Here is a 21,153-nt window from a genome sequence, read left to right as displayed (position 1 = left end):
AGAAAGAAAAAAAAAAAAATTGAAAAATGTAATGATTGCACTGAAATATGGGGTTAGGTAATTCTAGTTAGATCTCCATCTCTGCGACAATGAAAGGTTCCGTTCTTTCTTCTACGGGAGAAAGGCGATAAGTGCTTTAGCCCGCGAGAGGATTCTTTTATGAGAAACTTTCTTCAATAGACTATAATTACTCTATATCCTTCGGGTTATAAGAGCCGCGATTTGCTGTTGGACAAAAGGGAGAAAATCTCGCGGAGGAGCGGGGAAAAATAAAATAAGTTGCTTGCGCTATATAAAGTAATGACAAATCGTTTGAATGAAAGAATGTGCTACTACCGTACAGAAAAATGCAAACTCTGATAAACGACACCGAACTCAAGAGAGAAACTTTCTGTATTCTCTTTTTCTCTCTCTCTGTCTACCTCTTTTTTTCTCTTCGTCTCTCTCTCTTTCTGTCTTTTTCTCTCTTTCGCGTAAACTGACACGGTTACTGAGAACTATGAAAGCCGAGTGTGCTTCTGGAATAAATCGCTTTTATGCATTATGCGGCGGTACGATGTGTCGTCGAGAGTGTTCCACACTCCCTCGGCGCTTCATTCTACTTTTATCTTTCAAGGCAGTCTGGGGAAGGGGAAAAAAGAGACTGAATTCGCGTTTCCGGTTTGTATTCCCCACGAAGGAATTTTTTTTTTTTCTTTTTTTTTCACAACCTTCTACCTTGAGGTTTAATAGATTTTCTCGCACGAGCAACAAATCTGTTTAACACACTCGCTGCCGGCGATGCATCTCGCGTGTCGGTGTGGGTCGTCCCCAATTCGTTATGACTGATGAGGTGCATTAGGATTCCTACTGAGTTTTCAGCGTGTTGCCGAACCCGACACGTAGAAATGATTCATATGTTTTGTGAGGGACTCGAAAACAGATTCAGATTAGCCGGAGTACGTAGACAAAATATTAGAGTGTCAATTTGCAATTAATTATTAATAATGAAACGGCGAGTCTTATAACGTTACATCTGCCGAGCGCCGCTCCTAGACTTCTGGAGCTCATCTAAATTTGTCCGGAAGTTATATCTCCGATAAACGGCACGCGTTAAACAGATCGCGTCTGGTGCCCTGCGTCGAGAGTGCGTTCCTCTTTCTATCCGTTAAAGACCGCATCCGAGAGCACGGTGCAACCCTTTCTCGGCCGCCGTAAATAAATCGGTAATATTTACGCGTACGCAGATGTTAGATACTTGTGTTGTCGGCTGGTAATGTACTCTCGAAAGAGAAATACGGGAGTTTAGAAAACATCACCCGCGATGACACTTTTAAGTCGTTTACGTTATTCAGCAACATTTTACAGAGCTGACAATGATTTCGGCTAATAATCTTGTGAGCACAAACTTTATATAAAATTAAATACATGTAAAGGGAAATATTTAATAATTAATCGGTGTGATTTTTCTTCTATTTTAATTCTCTACGAATAACTTGTCACTATTAATTTTCAAAGAAAATCAATGCAAATGAAATTATGTTGAAATCGCTTTTAATAAAATTATAACTATGCAATAATCAAACAAATGTGCACTTTATATAATTTCAAATTACTGATAAAATGTTGCAGCATGACGATTCAATATTTACACCGAATAGTTATGGAAATACGAGCAAATTATTGTTTAGCCGAGCAATTAGCGCGTAATAATATTGCAGGTATTTAGTTCAGATATTTCATAAACTCGAATGTTGGAAATATGTTTCCGCCATCGGATGCAATTATGACACAAATCTTAACATAATTCCGCTATAACTTTAATCAACACTTTTGTTATAATTATTTATGAAATTAATCCTATCTGTAAAAATTTGTGCGACGCCTAAATTACCTGATAATTGATTCTATTGTTGCCGCTTATTAAATTATATATATTCCTTTTTGTTACAAAATCGATTCCGCACAATATTCGTACAGTGTTAATTGTACAGAGGCGAGAGAAAGAGTGAGAAAGAGACGGATAGGTAGCCGAGGGAGGCGGGGTGGGAGGAAGGGTGAGCGGCGTACGTGCCGCGAGCGAGCTACGTTTCCCCACTACTCCCACTCTCGCTTTGTCCTTCTCCAGCGGTCGGACTAGACGCACGTACATACACAGGAGCCGCGCAACGCATGTACGTAGCAACCACGTTGTCCGTACAAGTAAGTTATATCCTTACGATCGTGATTCTCTGAGTCGAAGTATTATACAGATAATATTAGTCAATCATCCGTGCTCTTGTTGCAGGTGACGCAGCGCGAGGACGGAGGTCAGAGTCTCCGACAAGAAGCCGGTCACACAGGAAGAAGGTTCGATGTTCTGAGAGAAGGAGGAGGCCTCGGAAAAGCATCCGTGCATCAACGGAGCAACCCCAAAGGTAAGGCACAGTGTGAATTGTTATATAGAGGTGAGAAAAAGAGAGAGAAAGAGACGGATAGGTAGCCGGGGGTGGCGGGGTGGGAGGAAGGTGAGCTGCGTACGTGCCGCGCGCGAGCTTCTCCCTCTGTCTCTGTCCTTCTCCAGCGGTCGAACTAGACGCACGTGTACACAAGAGCCGCGCTACGCATGTACGTAGCAGCCACGTTGTCTGTATAAGTAAGTTATATCCTTATGATCGTGATTTTCTGAGGCAAAGTATTACACTGATAATTTTAGTTAATTATCCGTGCTCTTGTTAAAGATGACGCAGCGCGAGGACGGAGGTCAGAGTCTCCGACAGGAAGGAGGTCCGATGTTCTGAGAGGAGGAGGAGGCCTCGGATAGGCATCGTGTAACCACGGAGCATCCCCAAGGGTAAGAATCACTCTTTTGATACGCAAAATTAATAGCGTGTCGCAATAAAAAATTTTATTATTTAACTAAGTATTTGTAGCATCGCTACGATTAAATTATATGTTTCTTTTTGTTACAGATCAACGCAGCTGCATTCACCGTCGTCATCGAAAGTGCCGTAATCGCCGAAATTAATTATACGAACCGCGGCCGGTTCGTCGGTCGGTCCGCGAATTTCGTTAAGTATTCGGTCGTATTTTTTTCGCATAGCTTTATTTTAAACGCGAGTATCGAATGTGGGACGCGCGAAAGTGATCATAGTAAATTTTCGCGATTAAAATCACGGCCGGGGTGTTCGCGAGTTACTTGTGCGCGGAAGGATGACTCGTCACACAAACTGAGAGGAGGAGCAGGCCCGGGGGGCATCCTGCATCGGCGGAGCAACTTTTAAGTAAGTATAAATTAAAAAAAGAAATCATTTTTTTTTTATTAATCTCATTAATTAACCGATATATCTGTATTAATAATTTCTTTTTTATGTTACAGTCACCGGCAGAACTCTTCAACTCCGCTGATGCTCATGCAGATCGGTGAGTCGCAACATTTCTTTTTGTAATTTGGACTTGGGTGGGATTTCTTAAAAAATAACGCGCGCAATGTCTTTTCTATATTAACAAAAATTAGTTTCAAAAAGCCGTAGGAAAATTGTATGCCCTGAAATATATTCGTCTTATTTAAATAAGAAACCAGCGATTATAGATTTTTAAATATTGAAAAATCAAATTAAATTAAATTAAATTAAATTATCCATAAAAGTTAAAAAAGTTTACGCGACCACCTGAAATATTATCCACGCCGAGAATGAAGTCGCATTTTAAAAAAGATAACTCATACACAATTAAAATACATTTTTTTATATCACTCGTAAAGAAAAGAGGAAACTCCGCTTTATTCGTGAAATTTAGAAACGATCCACAGGGACATCGCGAGATGTGCCTTTTGTTGTTAGCTATGCAAATTCGCGGCACAAACGCGAGTATGCAAATAGCAATTTTCCTCCACGCGCGGAATATTTTCGCGCGCGAGGTTCGGCAAAGCGGCGAGTGGCAAAAGTCATCGAAAAACACGTGGGATAACGCGCGATTGCATACCCAGCTGCGTCATTATAGACCGCGTTGTATCCTGTCAACGGTTAACAACCTCCGGTTCTGTTTCCCGACCTTCCTTCAAAACGGTTAGACGTGAAACACGCGTGCAACGTTTCTTGCGCCGATGATGACTGGCAGCTGCAGGATTCTCGAGGAAGGATCCGCTTCTCGTATTTTTTTTCTCCTTTTTTTTATTTCTTTTTTTTCTTTTAACCGCCGACCCCCTCTTAACCTTAAACCCTTTAGCGAATGTGTACCGCGAGAAATGAAGGTAAGGACGTAGGGTTGAAAGAGCCTTTGATGGAACTTTAGTTAAAGCGGATGGAAAATTAGCAGTCAGAGTATGAGAGAGCCGAGATTAATCGCCGACGTATTTAATATTCCCGTCGGTAGAATATGCAGGAGGGGGGAGAGAGTACCAGTTACGCTGAAATATTCAATCCCTTGCAATCGCTTCGACGCGCAATATTTCGTTTGTGTCAATTTACAATGACGCAAAGAGAGAGATACGAATAAATTAACTTAGTACATTTTTACATCGGGTTTAATAATACATTCTAATATCCGCGCGGAACGGTCGAAATCCAATTTCCCGAGGCCCTTGTATCGCAACTGCGCTCGTGAAAATTTTATCGTCGTCATACATTTGCAACGCGGAATAACTTCCGCCGGTTGGGGCCGGAGCGGCGTTAGCTCGCGGTACGACAAATTCAAATATCCCGTGGTAAAAATCGACGCGCACGTCGCGTGCCAAAATGGTCGCTCCATTATTCCGGCGAAGTCGGTGACTTTTACGAGCTGGCCGTTAGCGGCTATCGCGGCGGTTACATCGCGGAGTTACGTCGCCGTAACGATCGTTGTTATTCGGCGGTCCGCGGATCGCGGCGAGATCCGGCGATTGAGACGTTAATTAGCGAGAGATGCGCTCGCCGCCTCTCGATCCGCGCCGCGGGATCTCGGCAGGGCTAATTAACTCACGACGGCGAGCATTTCCTTCGCGGAAAAAAAAAGAAAAGAAATAAAATAAAAAGAAAAAACGCGCGCAAATTAATCGCGACGCGCCGCGTCCGCGACGCCGGCCGTTTATATCGCCGTCGTCGTGGAAGCCCTACGAGCGACGTGGATCTTACCTACGGCCCTATTCGCGAGGCGGGTTAGTGACTCCTCTTTGCATATCGCGGGTAATCTGGCCGAGGGGGTCTAGCTGTCGGAGCGGGGCAGGTCCCGACTCGCGCTATCAGTCACTCTCGGTAATCGTGAGGCACGCTCGCGATTATGACGTCTGGTAAATTATATACCGCATTACTATTTATAGTCGCCGCGCGATAATGCACCTGTGCCTTTCGGCGGGTTAAAAAAAAAGAAAAAAAGCGAAAGAGAAAACAGCGAAATGTGATTTAGAACGGCTGCGTGGAGTATAATTGCTTCGAAAAAGAGCGGCGAAGATGCGTTTCGCGACTTTAATAACTTGGGGTTAGAGGCGAAGCAAAGAAGCGCTATGATAAATGAAGGGAGCGATGTAACAGATCGCGATGAAGAGTTATACAATACCGAACTAATTCAATATTGCAGCGATAACAAACTCTGCTAATTAATGCTGGCCTCACGTAAATACACAGTTTACGTTTGACATAATAATCAGGCGACATTAATTAGCGTTAATAATACCGATGTAATTCAATTTTGTTAAAGAATATCGCGACGCTTCGCGTTGCCGTAAAACTTTGCCGTAAAATTTTTTGTTAGTAATATCTATTTCTTTTGCGGTTGAATTTATTCTTGCTTTCCTTGGCACGGATAAATTATCTGTGTCAATAAAAATTGCTATTATTAACTGTATTTTGCATGACAACGGAAAATCGCCATCGTTATTATTGTCGATAGAAGATCGTTGAAAATATTCCTTTAGCGGCCTGCAAAAATTAACGGGCTTTTTTATTCGTTCGATATTTATTACGTAAACAGGGAATTTCGTAAAGAGGTCGACGGTATCGATACTCTACTTTAATCAGTGCTAATATGTTAATGATATCAAATTGCAATCGCATGCATAATTGGGTTGCGCCAGGTAATTCGATTTATGCCGCAAAATTCGATCTTACGCTGCGCCTTCGTCGGATAAACGTGATGTAAATGAAAATTTTCATCTAAATATACATCAGAAATGAATATATTAAAAATATAAAAACGGTACGATTTAAAATATATTGACACAATAGTAATTTTGTACGGATACTAAAATTAATAATGTATTTTATTTAAAATTAGCAATATATTCTAACATAAAAAAACTGTTTAAAATTATAAAAAAAAAATTAAAAAAAAAAATTATTTTCAAGTACGAACTCCAGGTTATAATTTCAAGATGGAATTATCGAGTTTATATAAATAAATCGTGAAACGTCGGTGTCGGCGTATCGATTAAGTCGCTAATATCAGAGTAACCTTTTCGGTGATGAAATTAGGTAAAAGCGAGATTAGCGTAAGATATTGCTGGGTCGACGGCAAACATAGTAATTTTATCTGTCGAGATAAAATCCGCGGGAACGAGATCCTAATTTATTGTTCGGCTGATGAGCGTGTTACTTTTTTCCCGCGGCGCGTTTCGCAGCTTCAAGCACGGCAGTGTAAACATACGCGCGGTATCGCCGCGATCGCGACTATGGTAATAAACTGCTATAAGTTGTTGGGAGTATTTGCGGTTGCTGTTTCATTTGCAGTGCCACATGTCCGATGGTAGATACGGGGGGAAGGGATTGTTCGATAATGCGGTTGTTCCAATCGAAGTCCGACAAGCCCCGATATTCCGAGCGTAATAAAACTTCGCGAGAAACAGCTGTACCGACATCAATTAGCGGATTTTTGTGCCGCCTATTCATCCCGTTTTATCTCCCTTCGCGCGATACAGCGAGATAAATACAAAGCCGCCGTGGAAGTTTCAGAACAAACGGAAATCGAGCTGCCCGGGAAATAAATTCCAATCCCGTTTCTCCGTAACAAACGCCGGCGCTAATTTCGCAATTACGTATTCGCTGTCTTAGCCTTTCCCCCCGACAGTGCGACCGAGACATCTTCATCCGCCGGTCGCGCGGACCGACCTTAATCCCCAAACGTCACGTCAAACATTCTCTCCCGGCGGCGGAACTTAATTCTATAAAAGACAAACTTGCACCGCCAGGAGAAATTCAATTTATGCGCGAGAGTTGCATAACGACTGCGTTACGATGGCCAAGTATATGTATAGTATATGAGCTCGACTCAATAGTTTCTCATTAAACCGGGTTGACCCAGAACCAGATCTCACGGCGCGAGTACAATGACACCGTCGGCTGCGCGGCGGGGAGGTTTAGGGGGTAGCTACCCCCCTCGACTGTACGATAGTTCAATTGAATATACAGCTCGCATCCTGACTGTTTCGCGAAAATGATACCGTGCGTGAATCTGCATACTTTTCGACGCGCGCTTAGAGAAAAATATAGATCCTCTTAGCCTCGACTACGATTTTATATTTTCAACCCACAAATATAGTTAAATCAACTGGATTCGTTCGGTATATTTGTAAACCGCAAGTAGTATCGAATTTTGCAAACGTGTTGGAAAGTCGTGCCGCAAAAATATCGCGTAGTCGTTTCTCTCACGGGAACGCGAATTTGTAGCCGAAAATATTCCGGATGCAACTGTCTCGCGCGTTGTTTGGCGCTCGAAATCGGCTGCGACACTGAATGCATGCGAAATGCACGTCGAACGTGCCCGCGTACGTATCGCGTATGTATCTCGCGAGTGCCTCAATCCCTGACCTACATGGGGCGTCGGAATTTCAAATGGTGGCTGATACACCTCGAAGGTTTTCAAGGCCCGGCTTACGTCTGCGTGGCTCGTGAAAAGAAAACGCGACGACGCTCCGTCGCTTCTCCGCGCGCAGCCGAGATAAAAGTTTATTGGCCCTCCGAGAAAAATGTCACCCACCCTGCCGTCCCGCTGTGCGACCTGCACTTCACACGACGGTCGTGTCGGAAGAAATTGTTCCTCGTTACATTTCGCGAGGCGCGATACGTAGAGTCTCAGGTGGAGTCGCAAAATGCTCGCTCGTGATTTTACAGTGGACGCGAACGAGATTGGGGGAACGGCATTCGCGAAAGGATAAAATATAAAGAAAGCTGTTCCATTATTAAAGTGCTTCTTATACCTACTCGTATACGCTAATATTTTCATACAAATTATATAATACGTAATAAAAATATGAGTTTATTAATTAAATCGTTATTAATTAATAATTTAGAATAATAGGTAATTTTCCGTGATAAATAATTTCTTTTTTAGAAATATATATAAATTGAGTCACAATACTTTCTGCGCTGTATTGTATTCGACTTGATTTGATTAACAAAAAGTACTTACCGTGACTTGTTGATTAGTTGGACTAGGGCTAGGGCTCGGTGTAGAATTTGGAGTAGAGAGATCTCCCGATGCCGGCGAGGGCGAATTTGTAGTTACGCCGCCGACGGTCGGAAATGCCCTCGCTGGATCGGCCTGCCATTGTTTGTGAATTTGCTGCGAGGTGTCTCGAAACCGCGCACCCTAAAGCAAAAAGTGCATAATTTATTATTAAAAATAAAAAAAAAAAATATAAAGATTAATTTAATAAACAGTTTATCGTTTAAAACATATTCGCGGTGGTTCTCTGAATAAAAATATGGTAATTTTCTTGCGCGTAAACGCGTGCGGTTTTGCGACAATTAATATGCGCACGTCATCTTCGCGACGCGGTATTGGACACTTGTATCCTTGAAGAACTAGATCGCTCGCACACACAGCCACAGCCATCAGATGACACAATTCGATTAGTCTCGGATATTTGCCTCTAGACAATTGTATCGAGACCGATCGCTCCGCTTCGGCGATTCGACAAGTCTAATTAGAATAGCGGAGCCAGCCTACGCGATTACCGCGAATAAGGTCGCGTTCCCTGCTAAATTTCACATTAATCTGATATACCGTTAACTATCTACCTCCATTTCACCCTGCGATACATCAATCCAAGCCATACGCGCCGCGTCAAAAATAAATGCAGACTTGAAACGGAAGTCACGCCTCGACGAATCAAAACCTATAGTTATTAACAAATTAACGGCTATAAAAAAAAAAAGAAAAAAAAAATAGAAAAAACAATTACTTATATTTCTCTTTCTTTTCCGTAACATTTCTCAAAATATGTACCGCGATACTATTTAACGCCCGTAACTCGATACGTATAGAAAGGTATGTGTGTCAGTCGTCTGATATGACGCGTATCCGGCGCAATTAATGATTTTATAGCGGCTGTCGAGATGACGAGTTGACAGCTGCCCGGTGGAAGAAGTTCGTAGACCTCGCGGCCGAACTGCGAGGGATTGCGTGCGCGTATGCAATCCCTCAAGAACGGCGTCGCTCGCGGATGCGATAATTGCGCTTATGCAACGTGCCTCGCCGTAATAGCAATTAGCATCGGGGGAGTATAATGGGGGCCGTGTAAGCGGGCACCGGTCGAGCATGGACCGCGCCTGCCGATCGGCGCTGTCTTTTTAAGCGGCCGAGATGGCGAGTCGCGGGGAAGTCAATCTAAAATTTTTTTTCACCCGCGTCGAATCGGCGCGGCCGATTGCCACGGTCTCGGAATTAATTTCGCGAGGAATGAGGCTAATTTACATCCGCCACGGCGTTCCCCTCGCAGCCACGGCCACATTGTACGTAATAATATCTCACGTCGCGTAATCCCCGTGCAGCGATTAAAGGATGCATTTTTCGGGAGCCTCGCTTGCCGCGCGTGTCGGTCAAAGTGACACTCGCGGAACGGATTGGAAGAACAGTTGGTGTTTATGCGGAATATAAGGCAGAAGGTCTCTCCTTTTTTTTTTCTTTTTTCTTTTTGAAAGTATTTAATTAAAGAGACATTGTCGACCGTGCTGAAATATTTTCTTTACGGTTATTAAAAGTTGTATATCGCGTAAATTAATTGATAATTGCACGCAGCAGTATAATAATTAATTACTAGAACTGAATGGAACGAATACATTTTGATCTACTCGCATTTTTAAATATTATTTGTCTGAATGTACAGAGATTGTTAAAAACTCACAAATTAATTTAAATTAAATAATTTTTATCTCAATATAATATTATGAATGTAGAATTAGAAATAGATGTCTTCTGCGACAAATTTTTTAAATACAATTTTTTTAAAAATACGGTATAAAAAAAGGAAACTTTTTATTATCAACGGCTTTTCTTCCTACGTTCTACGAGTCGTCTATCGCGATAGGGAAGATCGACTGTCATCTATCACGTAATTCCCAAGCGAACGCCGCGGTGAGCTAAGCACGCGGCAGAAATTGATTGCATCGCGGTGGTAATGCAACTCTGCTTTTTATTTCTCGTTATCCGCGGAAGGGACGTCGCGCGGAGCGGCGAGCGTCATCTCGTTTGCGTCGTTTCCCCGCGAATTAAACGCCTCGCGAAATTTTTCAGGCTCGAGTGTCCGTCGGAGCGTTAAAAGCGAAGCGTGAATTTCGCGGCGGCGCACGTCGACCGTGGCGCGCAACGTTATCCAACAACCTAGACGACGCGTAGCTTCTTTAGATTTTACGGGAACTTCCTGGATTTCGCCGTAATTCGAAACCTGCCGACAAGCAAGATTACGGCGGATTCTCTCCCTCGTATTTCAGCCTTCGTGATTCGCATTTTTCGCACCCGGCCGTCAAGTAGACGTACTTGATTAATTGGATAATTTCAAATATCAAAATCATAAGAGAAAATTAGAAAATCCATTTATATCACGTAGAGTATATAATAAATATAAAGCGTGTCGATGAAATATTTGTTACCGCGAGAGTAACGACCAACGTCGCGCGATCGAAAAAAATCGCGCGGCGCGTTGAGGGGGGAAGCGACCCCGAATCGAAGTCCCTCCGCATCCCCTTATCGAGCGATCTCACCGCGTACCTCGTCGAAGAGGTCGTCCAGTTCTTTCTGCGATATCTTGGTCTTCATCCCGCGGGCATTCCTCGCGTCGAACTTTCCTGACGGCTCTTTATCTCGACGCTGCGCGGAAGAGACCGAAAAAGAAGGAACGCCGGAGAAATAAGAAGGTTCCCCGCGTATCCTTTAAAGATTTAACATAGGTACTGTGCTTGATCGCGCGTGTTCCTTCCTCCACTTCGTCAGACAAAGGCGATGCGAGCGCTAGCTCGTCCTTTCTAATTCATCAACACTTTAATAACGCGAGAGATGTAGGGAACTCCAACCACGTCTATGTAATAGTCACGATGACGAGCGGTCGGTTCTGCACTCTTCGTCGCCGAGAACGTCGTCGTTACACTAACCGGTCACGTCGGTCCATCACTCATCGCCGCTGCTCAGCCTCCGCTCGGCTGAAGCGAATGCTCAGAGCAACTCATACGAAATTACACTGACACGCGGCACGTCGCGTCCGATTTTTCACTCGAAATCCGTCGACATTTTATTCTTAAAAAAAATTAGCAATTTATATATTAAAAATTAAACACGATATTTCAACGTTATTGCTTTTAAAATTATCGCGCGGTACAATTTGTCACCGGATTATCGTCCATTTGTGGATCTAATTGGAATTTATAATGCGTCATGCTTAATCAGCATTCGATAAATTCGGGGAGAAAATTTATTCGCCGGGAAATTTACGTTAAATTAAACGTCGGCGGTTACAAATAATTTATACATAATACGTGTCCCGACAATTATCGTCAATAATGTATTTGAGAGCTGGCAGAATTCTTTCTTTATGCCGGGCAAAATTAAGGATGAAAATTTATCGGCCCATTCGATCCTTCTTCTCGCATTTTGAAACCCGTAGTAATATTTTTCTCGCGTCCTGACTTCGGCGTACAAATCCACGCCTCGAATTCGCGTGACTTCGCCGATAAACCGCGGAATCCTTTCAAGAACTTTGAAAACGACATCAATTCGTCTCACGTGTTCGTTCGTGGCGCACTGACATATTTCCTCGTCGAAATAAAGGGGACCTTGAATACCATGTTACATCCATTTACGATTCTTTCGGAGATGGAAAATGTTTTATTCAACAGCTAGATTAGTACTATGTCGATCCACGAAAAGACTTAGAATGATTTAAAGTATAATTTATTTAGCAACTCAATTCAAATGAATAAATTAAAAAATAAAATTTTATTTTACAATTTCCAAAATTGACACTCAGCTTCTGTTTATCCGAAACTATTATTTCTATAATGTGTTAATTAAATAATTAAAATTGTAATTTATAATTGAAGCTATTTATAAATTATAAAAATACTTATTATTTATAATTCAAACTATTATTTTAAGTAATATTTAAAATTTAAAAAAATAACAACTAAGTAAAAAAAAAAAAATAAATAAAAATACCATTGAAACGCTTCTGAATAAATGACTTCTCGGACTTCATTTTCGCGCTCAAGTTCTTATCTCTGAAACCTAACTCGTGGCGTCGTCCACGCCGAATGACCGAGGGCTCGTTTTCTCCTTCTCTTCGATCGGGCACTTCCGCTCGCGGTGTATCGTATTTCGAGCGCGTACTGGATTTCGAGCTGTTGCAAGGATATCGATGTATCGGGCGCATAAAATGTGTACGGTTTCTCGGCGACAACGGTGGAGAACGGCGACGTTCTCACGACTACCGCGCGGTCCCCGATCTGCCCGATTACGATCTCCATCGGTTTCTTTCCAGCCGGGCCGTCGGGATTTCCGCGTGCCATTAATCTCGAAGGTTAATGTTAATTCGAAAACGTTCAGCCGCGGGTTCTCAGCGATCCTCGTCGATCGTCGGAGGAGGCTAATAAATGTCCCTTTTGCCTCCGCGCGCTATCGCGGAGACAGACGCGAGTTATGAATTATACCGCAGCCGCGGGAAAAGTCGCCGCTTCCTGCGAGAATCCGCGACGCGCGCCGCGTACGCGATTCCGCCATCGCGCAACAATTTCGTTTGCATTCCTTTATCCGCGAAACCCCCGTAACGTCAGGGCGAACGACTGAAAGGATTATCGCTCGCGTTCGGCACATTAAACCAGCTACCCCGCCTGTGCCATTCGCGGCGTGTAAATGACACCGCGCACCCGATGCACTCGGAAAGATGTCGCGTCTAGCCTTTCACGGGCGCTGTGGCGAGATAATCTTTTCCGACGCTTTGTCCCGGATGGCGCGGTTGTAATAATAACCGGCGATATGTTTACCCCGACGTAAATACCTCCCGCGAAGCCATTCGAGAAACTTATCCGACTAATATCTGCGTCACCGGCTCGAGGGGATCTTTCGCGAGATGACACGGCCTTCGCATTTATCTGTCACTGGTTCCAGTTCGTTAGACAATCGAGGGGACCGAGCCGTTAAAAGTCCCCGACATTCGCCTTTAATACGTTGAGAGACCGAGCGAAGGTTTCCCGTTGCCGGTACTCGAACGATCGACGACAATGCGCTTTAAACGCGGCGGATCGCACGAGGGAGAGCGTGCTTCGGGGAGGATAAACGATCCGGCGCGCGAGATCGAGATTACACCGATCGCGAGGATCCTCGACATTTGTACGACTCCGATTTAATAAAGAACGATTTCCCTTTTTTCACCGGCCGAATGTAATCCCGGGTGTTCTAAACTCAGTTGCGGGTGCACTATAAAATGCAAATAACTGTATGAAAAAATTCTATTTGTACGTAACTTTTGGGAAAAAGGGAAATAAAAACGGGAAATGTTTTTTGCGTAAAGTCGGGATTAAAAAAGATACATAGCCCGAAAACGAAATAGACGTTGGGGAAAAAAATTGGAGGCTTCCCATCGATGTTCTTGCAGTAGCATTTAAATATGACGGTCAACGATTCTTTTACGGTGCTTTTTTTTATTTTAGAAATAAATAAAATAGAAAGCAAAAGTAGTAGAGAATATAACGTGATTATAAAATATTTTAAAATAATAATAAAATTTATTTGACGCCCTGCGAAAAATAATAAAAAAAAAAAAAAAAAAAAAAAAAAAAAGAAAAGCGAAAAGACGAGCCCTCGGAATTAGAAGCGGAGTGTCTTCGTGGCCTCGACTAGCAAAGATAAACCCCGGCGTATCGTTCTTCGTTAGACTGAAAATTGCAGTCCGGAGATCTTCCATTTCCTGAGCAAATGAAAGCCGGGTAGGGGGGGGATTACGAGTAAAACCTCAACGTCCGCATCAACTCCGGGGTCTAGTTATGCGCTGCGGCCATTCCCGGCTGTCGCCGTTTGTTCGCGAAAGAAATTCAGGGCTGCATGTCCGCTCCGCTTCGTGCTCGTGCTGCGCGAGGTCTTCTCCACGGCGATCGGGCCCGTGCACGTTCCGCGAGTACGTCAGGCGAAGGATACTACACCTCGGGTACCGTTTCTCACGGCGCGCTATCGGCCGTGCCTTTGCGGAGCGGATATGTATGTACACGCGACGTTTATCGGGGCCGACAATAAACCGTAAAATTTTCCAGCGCTGCGACGGTACGACACCCGGGACATGACAGTCCATGGGAGAGAGCGGAGTATCGTGTTGCCGCGTTCAAATGAGGGTGTCGATTCTATCGCGGGGACACGACGTGACATGACGCGGCGCGACAAAATGCTACAATGGTTTAATGCCATCGAGATTATCGCCGATGCCTCGACGAGTACACGGCGCGCACGGTTGAATTGTTATTTCGGCGAAATTGCGCACTTCGCGTAAGCATTCGGCATAAACCGCTCGGTAAATTATTTTAAATTAATACAAGTTTAAATAAAGAATCGACGTGATATGAAAAGTCCTTCTGGTCGCTTTCTTCGCTCCGGAAAATTTACTGCGAATGAGTAATATGAATTAGGTAAACGTCGCGAAATCGGCAGTGCCTTGTAATTGCGAGATTATTTCGGTGGAGATATGATAATATGTGGGTCGCTGTGGTCCCAGCGGTATTACATTTCGCTGGGACATTAACGAAAAGGTCAATTGGCGATTCTAGTGGCCCGGAAAGGTCAGACGAGCGTATGCACGTGACACATTACGCCCAAAGTATTTTCTCAAATTTGTAATACGCAGGTTTAATAGCGAATTATTCTTTTGGGGTGGGAAACATTTTGAAATCGTAAGTGCGTTGTCTATATTATTATCTTTCTTATGCAGCGCCGGGCAGGGCCGTTTATGACGTAAGGTACAAGCAAACAATCATCGCTCTCACGCATTGCGACTAACTATGCTACGTGTCGTTGAAACACGTGAGAACGATCACGCGTAAAGCTATAAAGAAGCCTCTATACTTTTTCTTTTACGTCCTTTACGTGAGATACTGTCGTCGCAAGGTTTTTCATTTGATAGAAATTTAAAACAGATAAATACATCTGATCTTATGATATAAGAAGTTCAAAAAAAAAATAAATAACGTATTTATTATAGTTATTATAAGTAAATTATTAAAAAAAAAGCATTAATTAATTTTTATTATAAATTTTATCTTTTCATTTAATTATAATAAAGTCATTACCGATGCAAAATTGCTAATGCTTTTATAATCGGAAATCCGTTAAATAGCATAATATTATTACGAAAGTTTTATTTTTAATTTAACATAAATCTGCATTTTAAATAATGATTAAAGCTGAGAGTTTCACTGTTTCTCGTTTATAATTAATCTCCGAGCGTAGATCGTCACGGACCAATAACTTCCTTGTAGAATAATAACGTCTCTCAGTAGTAATTCAAGATCGTCACCGCCCACGCGTCTGTTACGCATCAGCATCGAAGTATGGCCGAATGCATAATTCCGCTGGGCGATAACCAGCCGGATATAATCGGATTACATTCTCTTTTTCATTCCGCCAGTTTCGACCACAACTTATCTCGCGGCAGCCACGCAAATATTTACATAATTGTATTGCTCTTTGCACCTTGCGTCATAAATCGGGTGACAAGTATATATCCCAAGTGTATTTGTCGAATAAAAAAGCCGACGTAAGATCCATCGGAGACGTTCGCACGATTTAACGATATTCGGAAAAAAATTCGATCGTCAATACGAATTGGAATTTGTACCGAGATGGTATTTGATATCATTCGACTTAATGTTATACGACTTCGAGTTCCTAGACGCATTTTAAATTCCACATTACTCCACATTATTTAGCCTTAAATAAATTATTTAAGCGTAGCTCACTCTCACGTGCGCTTTAATACGAACGTCGCGCGTTAACACGTGAAACTTAATTCCAAAAATTTCTTCACAAAACACAATTCCACAAATATAAAAAAAAAACTCGGAACCGGGATACCCTCGAGGGGCGTGGGATTTTTACAAAAAGAGGGGGTTGGCTCGGAAATTTTCTCGCGGATTGATAGATCACTCCACTCGGTCTCGATCGCGAGGTCCCGCGGCACCCCGTGCAAATCCCCGGGGCTCCTCTCGCATCTCTTTATCCCGTATTTCGCACACGCGCTTGGCGTACGTGCGCTCACACGTGTGCACGTACGCCGACTGGCCGCCGTTGTACGGAGTCGCGGGGCCCTCACGATCCGCGCTTACGAGTCACCGGGAGACGTGCGTCGCATGTTCCGTTCGCCGTGAGCACCTCGGCGTGCTCTTCGCCGTGTCGTGCCTACGTCGTAAAGCCGCTCACCCGGGCAGAGTGGGGAACCGGCAGAAAACCGCAAAGGGGATCCCAGCCGTAGCCCGCGAATCCGCGCTACCCCCGCTTGCGTAACCGACGCTCACGATATGCAACGATATGGGAGAATCGAGAGGGGTTTCCCATTTCCCGGTTGATCGCGGAGGTGAAAAGCCGTCTCGCGGTAGTCGCGTCGGGAGAAGCCCGGTTGCACTGAAATTTTTTGTTTGCCTCTTCCCAATCACGGAACGTTCTCCGTTATTCCGCCGGCCATGCGAGCCGGAGTGATCGATCGGATGCAATCGGATGATGTGAATTTATCTCAGAGACGGATGGACGTGTGTGTGCTTTGACGAATGGAATAAATTTAATGCCGCCGAAGATAATATTTGATCGAAACGTGGCGAATGTACAACTGAACGTTTGAAAACTTTGTTCATAAAAAAAAAGAGGGGAAAAAAGTAGTGCAATCTTTTCTTTTTTTTGTTTTTAACCGCGCGTATGTTTCTTACGTTTTAGAGACGATTTGCTTCTGCTTGAAAATGGCTAGGTAGGTCTATAAATAATACTCGCTTTGGCTAGCTGTCGTGTGATTCACTGAACACATCCGGCGTGATGGTTATAGGTCATATTCGATCAGTTCTCCCCCGGGTCGACTGTAGACACGCAAGCAAACTGGCATGAGGCCAATTAAGTAATGAGTCTTTTTTTAAATTCGACTAATTTTTGCTTGTTGCATAAATAACCACGATCGCCATTCTACTTTTATTAAAAAAAAAAAAAAGAAAATAATTAATTTTTTAAATGTACGTAAATCAATGACACATTAATTATTAATATAATTAATAACAAATAGATAAAATTACAATATGAAAAATTATTTTACTACAATGGCAATTGCAAAATTAACTTAAAAGCTAGTAAGTAGGCTTACAGCGATAATCAGTTTTATCAGTGGCTCATTAAGACCGTAATTACGACAATAATAGTTCACATGCGTCACAGGCACAATATTTAATTCCGGGTGAGATCATAGACCGCAAACTTCGGCGGAGTTTGCTGCAGTAACGGTTGCGAAGGCCAGACGTTTATGTTCACCCGTTCAATGAAAACACTCGATGCAGTCGAGTCGAGATAAAGCGCAACGGCGACGACGGCAAAAATATTTCTGCGTTTCATATTAAGTAGCATTACTATTTTAGTACCTATCGAGCTTACAAAGTCGATAAAATTACTCTGTGAACTTGAAACCGGCAATATTTGCGGTCGGAAATAATCCGATCAGATACGGAGCCACTTCAGCATTCGAATCAATATCGTTTTTATTCATTCATGACGTCGAGTCTCCCATCTTCGACGTTCAATCGTCCATTAAGCGTGCCGAACTTACCTCGATATCCAAAGTGTAATAAATATTTATCGCAGTTAGATGCGCCTTCTTAATTTTATCGTAACCGAGATATACCTTCAAATACTTCGGGGCGAAACTCGAATCTCGTAAAATCAAACTGTCAGGAGTTTCCGCAAATATTCGGAAATGCGAATCGACCGGCGTTTTCCGAAGCATCGGCGGAATATATGCGAGACGGCCGAGGCTCCGCGACGTTGATGCAACGTTGATGTTTATCACTGCGACGCAATATGTGTACGCCAGCTGCGCTTATGTAACGAAACGGGCGCGTGATTCGTCGCACGTTAAAGTGACGGAACGGCGATATCGTCGAGATAGCGGCCGAAGAAGTATCGGCCGTCGCAGGTGATCCCGCGCGATCGCAATCTTAAACGCTCGGAGTTAATTAGAGCCGGGGCGCGCGCGCGCGGCCCGTCCTAATTCGACGTTTAATTAATCCGTTTATCGACGCGGCTAATCTCGCGTTGCCGGCTTTATATGAGCGTCACGTGCGCGGGCGAACAATGAGTCTATTACGGCAAATAGAGTTTCCCGGTAAGCGACTATTGCACCTCGTTCGAGTCTCTCTCGTAACGACGGAAGATCGCGAAATGTGTTTTATCAGATAAGAAAAATAGGATAATTCCGTAACGTCGAAACGGCCGACTCGCCGCGGACGTTATCGACGTCAATCAGCCCTCTTCTCGCGAAAAACGATGATATCAATTCAACGACGAGTCGGAACATAAAAAAAAAGAAATTAAACAATACGTCGCGGAGTATGCACTTTGTCGCCCGTTACTGATCGCGACAAGGTTCCAAAGTACGCGAGGTGAGTAATACCGCGGATCCGACGGCGCAAAAGTGTAACGAATAAAGATAGCGGGCATATCGCGGGTAGCTAATGGACTAAGTCAGACGGAACGCGAAAGATCGAAACGGGCGGAACTGTCTTCGGCCTTATTTTGCACGCGGCGCTCTCGTATTGACGTGCGGATATTGCGATGCAGAAGCGTAGCGGGGAGAAAATCCTTAAGACAGGCCGAGATTCCCGTCAAGATCTCAACGATCTGTCGGCGAGTTGGAGAACATCGGCGAACGTGGGCACGGCGCCCACGCTTTGCCCGCGCGCACAAAAGTGCAAGAGTACGAAAAATTCGCGGGATATCCCCCACGCGGAAAAGGAGCAATGCGTCCTACGCGCGGTCGTTCGCACGAGACGGGCGATCGCGCTCCGTTTCCTTCGCATCGCGAACGGGGAGGATTCGAAGACCCGCTTCGCCCCGCCGACGACGGTCGCGCGAGGACAATAGCGCCGCGAAGAGGCAGAAGATCTGAGTTATGAGACGTCGCATAATTGCGCGCCGATTGGTCCCGCCGAGGAATGCAATTTGTCTCCCGACGGTCGTGTATTTGCGAAAGTAATTAAGATGCACGCCGTGAGGCCGCGTTGACTCTGCCGATTGCGTCTTAGTTGCGTCGTCTCGAAATGCTTTTGCTCGCTTTAATTAATCGAGAGTTTTGTTCGGGACACGTCTAGTTTGATCGAGGCACGTATTGCCGGTGGAAAATAATGCAGCGACAATTAGTAAGATTGCACGAAGCATAAAGAACCGCTGATCTATTTTACAAAATAAAAAAAAATATATAAAAGAGTTTGCGAAAGCACCTTAAAAATTATTATTATTAGATATTCTTTATGAATTATTAGACTTACTTTTTTTTTATATATTTCGGTATTTTACAATAAAAAGTCACAAACTTGTGCTACACTTTTTAAATAACCGCGTTGCTCGAGCGCGTTATTTAAAAATGAGACTTTGAGCCGCGGACAAGCCAGCGAGTTCCCGTGAGTCCTTCGCGAACCGCGATATCTTCTTCGGCATATCGTCCCGGTTGTTAAGTCGCTGTATCGCGCGTCGTAAAGTTGAGCAGCAGCGTTTTCACGAACGTTATCGTCACCACGTGGTGCAAAAGGTGCGTGCGAAGCCGAGTGTTATTACAGCTCAAGTTTTAATGGCTCCGTCGAGCTGCTCGCGTATCAGCGGCGCGATACAACGACGGTGTCACGCAATCGTTCGGCAAATAATCCGCGTCGTGTCGCATTATACGGAGTTACCGTAAGCCGTTTTACACTTCCTACCGACGTCCCAGCGAAGTTTTTAAGTCCGAATAAATATTTCTAGCCGTTAAACTTGGGACCGGCAAGATTACCAGCTTCTTCGCACGACAGTCATTCTTAATATAATAATAATTTTCTCCGTGTACGCATTTCGTCAAAGATGTACTCGTCAAGATTTATCGCACCTCTTCGCTTTCGGTCCAATTACTTTTATAACAATTTACATTATCGACGTTGTTATATTCCTCTCCGATCGAGATCCTTGTTCGGCTCGGTGTCCCGAAGGTCGGCGGAAAGGTAAACCAGAAGTTACAGCCTGGCGCAGCCCAGGCGTAGTGGGCACTTGAGGCACTCTCCCAACGATCGGCCTAGCCGGTCCAGCAGCCACCCACTTCAACCAGCCACCCACGTGGGCACATAAGCAATGCGCACACAGTTCCGCCGGTGTGTTTGCATTCCTTCCCTCGCGATGTCGTTCGGCCGGCCACTCCAGAGAGCGAGCTGCGCGCGAGGAGAGAAAGAAAAAAAAAAAAACCGGAATGTCGCGAAGTCGCCGTAGAAATTATTGCTCCCAGTTACCGCCGTTGCTACCAGAATATTTTTCAACAAGCGAATGGCTTTCTCGCGTTCTCCGCGCGCGCTACACAAACACGCGCGAACAAACGACAGCCTCCCCTCGGCATAAATACTTGAGAGAGAGAGAGAGAGAGAAAGAGAGAGAGACCGATGACAATGTTTGCGTGAAACATTAAGGGGTGCGATAAATTTTTGACGCGTCCCGGAAAAAAGGCGCGGCCGCGGTAATGCGTATTACGCGCGAGAAATGAATGCGTTAGGAATTTAACGAACTCGCCCCGAGACGCGCGCGAAGCCGGGGGGTTTCCTACGAAACTCCATTCCCCGCGGAGTGCATCAAAAGTTTGCCGGGGCAGAAGGAGCAACAAGTTTTCATGAAATTTTCTCTTAAAATTCCGCGATACCCCGCCGCACCGAACTTCTCCGCGGGGACGCGAGTTTTATTAAATAGAAGGAGTGGCTGGCACTTCTCTCAGCT

The 21,153-nt window shown here is 44.2% G+C and overlaps 1 protein-coding gene across 10 annotated transcripts in view; it reads right to left on the bottom strand.

Annotated features, from left to right (window-relative positions):
* Positions 1–21,153, bottom strand: part of By (focal adhesion protein tensin) — a 148,768-nt gene that overhangs the window by 56,421 nt on the left and 71,194 nt on the right. For 7 of the 10 annotated variants that reach the window (XM_070660919.1, XM_070660920.1, XM_070660923.1 and 4 more), the window contains one exon: positions 8,338–8,517. In XM_070660919.1, coding sequence (XP_070517020.1) covers positions 8,338–8,517 — 180 coding nt within the window. Of the gene's footprint in view, positions 1–8,337; positions 8,518–10,917; positions 11,440–16,139; positions 16,416–21,153 lie in introns of those variants that run through there. The other 3 variants (XM_070660924.1, XM_070660925.1, XM_070660926.1) reach the window with 3 other exon arrangements.

Source organism: Cardiocondyla obscurior, linkage group LG08 (genome assembly GCF_019399895.1).
Source record: "Cardiocondyla obscurior isolate alpha-2009 linkage group LG08, Cobs3.1, whole genome shotgun sequence".
Lineage (NCBI taxonomy): Eukaryota > Metazoa > Arthropoda > Insecta > Hymenoptera > Formicidae > Cardiocondyla > Cardiocondyla obscurior.
Note: the sequence above shows the minus strand (reverse complement) of the source record. Positions and strands in the feature narration are given on the sequence as shown.